General features: G+C 54.7%; 1 protein-coding gene across 2 annotated transcripts in view; it reads right to left on the bottom strand.

Moving 5' to 3' along the window:
- Window positions 1-206: 206 nt before the first annotated feature.
- Window positions 207-6,000, bottom strand: part of LOC147097609 (adhesion G protein-coupled receptor E3-like) — a 146,179-nt gene continuing 140,385 nt past the window's right edge. For both annotated transcript variants that reach the window (XM_085971580.1, XM_085971581.1), the window contains 2 exons: window positions 2,594-2,722; window positions 207-1,585 (listed from right to left, as the gene is read on the bottom strand). In XM_085971580.1, the coding sequence (XP_085827706.1) occupies window positions 1,553-1,585; window positions 2,594-2,722 (162 nt within the window). In that variant the 3' untranslated portion in view covers window positions 207-1,552. The remainder of the gene's footprint in view (window positions 1,586-2,593; window positions 2,723-6,000) is intronic.

Here is a 6,000-nt window from a genome sequence, read left to right as displayed (position 1 = left end):
CTGCCCTGCTTGTATTGCCACCGTGGCTAAGTTAAGTCAACAAGCCAGGGATTGAACCTTTCTGATGCGAATGTCTTTGTGGCAAACCAAATGATGCATGTACCCACTTCCACCAATTACACATTTTAGACCATGCTTCTTATTTACATTACCAAGACGTTTAAAAAAAATTGGATTAATCGTATGTTTTTGTAATTTTTATTTGTAATAGTTTTGAACAGTCCATCTACAATCTTTATTGTCGTGTTTCATGATTATTAAACAGTTTTATTGATGCTATTTTTGGATGGTCCTCGAGGTTTTTTTTTGTAGAGAATGAATTTGCAGATTCCAGTGCGGGTGTTTCACTTTGACTGTCACTGAGGCGGTGGGAGCCACCCAGAGCTATTGAGGAACATCTCCACTCGGCCTGATCTGGTGCTCCACCAAGCTCCAGACCTTCCAGCTGGGGTCACTGGGCGGTAGTCAGGAGCAGATCCCCCCCCTCCTCCCCCCTGGCTAACCTTTATTGTACCATCGGGATATCAGTACTGCAAGACGATTGATTGATTGACCCCTCGCAATGACCCCAGAGCACGGCCTCCTTTGCGTTGCTCCACATTGAGATGCTAAGTTGAGAGAAGCTCCGGCGGAAAATAAATGTAAAACTTCAGAACAATAATTAAAAAAAACACAACCCAACAGAGTGCTTTTTTAATTCAGTCACAGGGTGTGGGCGTCGCTGGCAAGGCCAGCATTTATTGCCCATCCCTAATTACCCTTGAGAAGGTGAGCCACCTCCTTGAAACAACTGAGTGGCTTGTTGGGCCATTTCAGAGGACAGTTAAGAGTCATTGCTGTGGGTTTGGAGTCACATATGGGCCAGACTGGTTAAGGACTAAAGGCCGTTAGTGAACGAGTTGGGTTTTTACAACAATGCAGTCGTTACCTGGTTACCATTATAGATACAAGCTTTATTTAATTAACTGAATTTAAATTCCCCAGCTGCTATTGAGGGATTTGAACTCTTAGTTTCACAGATCATTAGGCCAGGCCTTTGGATTACTAGTCCAGTAACTTAACAACTATGCTACAGTGCTTGTTACTCCTGAAACATCCAGATACTTTGGAAAAGCCATTAACAAACACTAGGCTTCACTGACTCCTGATAAACTATGACTGTGCAACATAAAACGCTTCAGACACTTGGAGCAACCAGCAACAGAAAGAGAAATCCCCTGGAAAGGTGCTTTGAGGCATTGGGATGGGCCTCATCTGGTGTTGAACATACACCTCAAGCATATATCTTCTTATCCTTCTTAGGACCCAAGTCCATCCCAATCCCGCTCATGAATCTTCTTCATGGTATGTCTCCTGTGAGTCCAGAAATGAGTTGACCCAGTATCTGAGCCTAATACGACCATTGGGACGGGTCAGTAATAAAATCTCCATAAATCAATAGGCAAAGTGCCACATGATATCTGTTATGAGATTCACAGGGAATGTCCTCCCGGCACAATCGTCACGATAAAGTGCGTAGCAGCCAGATACTTGAAGCTCCGTCAGAAGATGCTCACTGTTTGGTGCAAAGGCTGTTGTTTTTCTCCTGAAAGAACCAAGAAAGTCACGAGAAAGTTAGAGAACTCAATCTCAGCTTCTAGCAGTAAAACCCTCGCCGTGTCAGCTGTGGCTCAGTGGGTAGCACACTCGCCTTCTGAGTCAGAAGGTTGTGGGTTCACAGTCCCACTCCAGAGACTTGAGCACATAATCCAGGCTGACACTCCCAGTGCAGTGCTGAGGGAGTGCCGCACTGTCAGAGGTGCCGTCTCTCGGATGAGATGTTAAACCAAGGCCCCGTCTGCTCTCTCAGGTGGATGTAAAAGATCCCATGGCACTATTTTGAAGAAGAGCAGGGGGAGTTATCCCCGGTGTCTTGGCCAATATTTATCCCTCAACCAACATCTAAAACAGATTATCTGGTCATTATCACGTTGCTGTTTGTGGGAGCTTGCTGTGCGCAAATTGGCTGCCACATTACAACAGTGACTCCACTTCAGAAGTACTTCATTGGCTGTAAAGCGCTTTGAGATGTCCGGTGGTCGTGAAAGGCGCTATAGAAATGCAAGTATTTCTTTCTTTCTTGTTTTCTTTCGAAAGCCTAGTCTTCAGTATCACGCACAAGAGCTGTGCTGTGGGCCATCCGCTCGCCTCCGAGTCAGAAGGTTGTGGGTTCAAATCCCACTCCAGAGACTTGAGCACAAAAATCTCGGCTGACTCTCGAAGTGCGGTACTGAGGGAGATTTTCCAAAAGTTTTGGTTTAGTACCAGTAATTGCCACAACTCCCTCAGCACTGCACTGGGAGCGTCAACTTTGATTTGGTGCTCAAGTCTCTGGAGTGGGTCTATGAAGCCTAAACTTTCGTGAACCCTAAACTTTCGATGACTCAGAGGTGAGGGTGCTACCCAATGAGCTAAGGCTGACACCATGGAGTAAGGGACAGCAGGAATGCTCCTATTCACTTCCAGATGGCTTCGGAGCAGGTCACCCTTCCACTCTGTGCGAGGGAGTGCTGTGTAGGACGACTTCAAAAGAGATTAAAACTGAGAAACAAACCTGATAAGTTGAGGCATTCCTCGATCGCACACTGGTCATCGGCACAGAGGTGCTCATGATAAACTCGGAGTATAGGAGGGGCTTTAAGCAGAAGATGCGACCCAGCCACTTCCGATATTCATCCCTCACCTTTAAAAACAAAATGATCGAATTAATTAACAAACTGATGACACCAGTAAGCAACTTTCGAGAGGATCAGAACTTCGATATACAAACCTTCCTGGAGCGCAGGCAGGTGTCTGAAATAAGATACACGAGGGAGAAAGGAATAGAAGGATACATTGATAGGGTGAGATCAAAGCATAATGGATTCATACAGCACAGAAGGAGGCCATTCGGCCCATCGTGCCGGTGCTGGCTCTTTGAAAGAGCTCTCCAATTCGTCCCACTCCCCCCCGCTCTCTCCCCATAGCCCTGCAAATTTTTCCCTTTCAGGTATTTATTTAGTTCCCTTTTGAAAGTTACTATTGAATCTGCTTCCACCGCCCTTTCAGGCGGCGCATTCCAGATCACAACAACTCGCTGCGTCAAATAAATTCTCCTCATCGCCAATCCTGGAATTTTTGCCAATGATCTTAAATCAATGAAAATAAAGTAAACAGAGTGAGAGGGAGCTGGTGTGGAGCATAAACACCGGCACAGACCTGTTGGGCCGATTGTAAATTCTGTAATTCTATGAGTGCATCTCAGTAAGAATGAAGGAGATACTGTGGACATCGAGCATTGAGAAAGAGGGAGGGTAATGGATAGGTCAGGACAGGAAACTAAAGGTGTGGCCAAAGAGGACCGTTTTGAGGAGGATTTTACAAACAGGGAGATGGGAAAACAGAGAAATCAGGTTAGAGAATTCCAAAATCAGGAGCGTAATGGCTGAATGAGAAACTGCCAGTGATGAAGTGGAGGAGGTGCGAGACGGGGAGAAGCCTAGTATAAGAGGAGGGGCAGGAGTGAGGGGCGAGAACAGGCCCGAGATTAGAGGAGGGGCAGGAGTGAGGGGTGAGGACAGGCCCAGTGTTAGAGGAGGGGCGGGAGTGAGGGGTGAGGACAGGCCCAGTGTGAGAGGAGGGGCGGGAGTGAGGGGTGAGGACAGGCCCAGTGTTAGAGGAGGGGCGGGAGTGAGGGGTGAGGACAGGCCCAGTGTTAGAGGAGGGGCGGGAGTGAGGGGTGAGGACAGGCCCAGTGTCAGAGGAGGGGCGGGAGTGAGGGGTGAGGACAGGCCCAGTGTTAGAGGAGGGGCGGGAGTGAGGGGCGAGAACAGGCCCGAGATTAGAGGAGGGGCAGGAGTGAGGGGTGAGGACAGGCCCAGTGTTAGGGGAGGGGCGGGAGTGAGGGGCGAGGACAGGCCCAGTGTTAGAGGAGGGGCGGGAGTGAGGGGTGAGGACAGGCCCAGTGTTAGAGGAGGGGCGGGAGTGAGGGGTGAGGACAGGCCCAGTGTTAGAGGAGGGGCGTGAGTGAGGGGCGAGGACAGGCCCAGTGTTAGAGGAGGGGCGTGAGTGAGGGGTGAGGACAGGCCCAGTGTTAGAGGAGGGGCGGGAGTGAGGGGCGAGGACAGGCCTAGTGTTAGAGGAGGGGCAGGAGTGAGGGGCGAGGACAGGCCCAGTGTTAGAGGAGGGGCGGGAGTGAGGGGCGAGGACAGGCCCAGTGTTAGAGGAGGGGCGTGAGTGAGGGGTGAGGACAGGCCCAGTGTTAGAGGAGGGGCGGGAGTGAGGGGCGAGGACAGGCCTAGTGTTAGAGGAGGGGCAGGAGTGAGGGGCGAGGACAGGCCCAGTGTTAGAGGAGGGGCGGGAGTGAGGGGTGAGGACAGGCCTGGTGTTAGAGGAGGGGCGGGAGTGAGGGGTGAGGACAGGCCCAGTGTTAGAGGAGGGGCGGGAGTGAGGGGCGAGGACAGGCCCAGTGTTAGAGGAGGGGCGGGAGTGAGGGGCGAGGACAGGCCCAGTGTTAGAGGAGGGGCGGGAGTGAGGGGCGAGGACAGGCCCAGTGTTAGAGGAGGGGCGGGAGTGAGGGGCGAGGACAGGCCCAGTGTTAGAGGAGGGGCGGGAGTGAGGGGCGAGGACAGGCCCAGTGTTAGAGGAGGGGCGGGAGTGAGGGGCGAGGACAGGCCCAGTGTTAGAGGAGGGGCGGGAGTGAGGGGTGAGGACAGGCCCAGTGTTAGAGGAGGGGCGGGAGTGAGGGGCGAGGACAGGCCTAGTGTTAGAGGAGGGGTGGGAGTGAGGGGCCAGGACAGGCCCAGTGTTAGAGGAGGGGCGGGAGTGAGGGGCGAGGACAGGCCCAGTGATAGAGGAGGGGCGGGAGTGAGGGGTGAGGACAGGCCCAGTGTTAGAGGAGGGATGGGAGTGAGGGGCGAGGACAGGCCCAGTGTTAGAGGAGGGGCGGGAGTGAGGGGCGAGGACAGGCCCAGTGTTAGAGGAGGGGCGGGAGTGAGGGGTGAGGACAGGCCCAGTGTTAGAGGAGGGGCGGGAGTGAGGGGCGAGGACAGGCCTAGTGTTAGAGGAGGGGTGGGAGTGAGGGGCGAGGACAGGCCCAGTGTTAGAGGAGGGGCGGGAGTGAGGGGCGAGGACAGGCCCAGTGTTAGAGGAGGGGCGGGAGTGAGGGGTGAGGACAGGCCCAGTGTTAGAGGAGGGGCGGGAGTGAGGGGCGAGGACAGGCCCGGTGTTAGAGGAGGGGCGGGAGTGAGGGGTGAGGGCAGGCCCAGTGTTAGAGGAGGGGTGGGAGTGAGGGGCGAGGACAGGCCCAGTGTTAGAGGAGGGGCGGGAGTGAGGGGCGAGGACAGGCCCAGTGTTAGAGGAGGGGCGGGAGTGAGGGGTGAGGACAGGCCCAGTGTTAGAGGAGGGGCGGGAGTGAGGGGCGAGGACAGGCCCAGTGTTAGAGGAGGGGCGGGAGTGAGGGGCGAGGACAGGCCCAGTGTTAGAGGAGGGGCGGGAGTGAGGGGCGAGGACAGGCCCAGTGTTAGAGGAGGGATGGGAGTGAGGGGCCAGGACAGGTCCAGTGTTAGAGGAGGGATGGGAGTGAGGGGCCAGGACAGGTCCGGTGTTAGAGGAGGGGCGGGAGTGAGGGGCGAGGACAGGCCCGGTGTTAGAGGAGGGATGGGAGTGAGGGGCGAGGACAGGCCCAGTGTTAGAGGAGGGGCGGGAGTGAGGGGCGAGGACAGGCCCGGTGTTAGAGGAGGGATGGGAGTGAGGGGCCAGGACAGGCCCGGTGTTAGAGGAGGGATGGGAGAGAGGGGCGAGGACAGGCCCAGTGTTAGAGGAGGGGCGGGAGTGAGGGGCGAGGACAGGCCCAGTGTTAGAGGAGGGGCGGGAGTGAGGGGCGAGGACAGGCCCGGTGTTAGAGGAGGGGCTTGAGTGAGGGGCGAGGACAGGCCCGGTGTTAGAGGAGGGATGGGAGTGAGGGGCCAGGACAGGCCTAGT

This window comes from Somniosus microcephalus, chromosome 31, assembly GCF_052327205.1.
Source record: "Somniosus microcephalus isolate GS21.2 chromosome 31, FLI_Smic_1.0, whole genome shotgun sequence".
NCBI classification, from domain to species: Eukaryota; Metazoa; Chordata; class Chondrichthyes; order Squaliformes; family Somniosidae; genus Somniosus; species Somniosus microcephalus.
The sequence above is the reverse complement of the archived record's forward strand: the minus strand, read 5'-3'. Positions and strand labels throughout refer to the sequence as shown.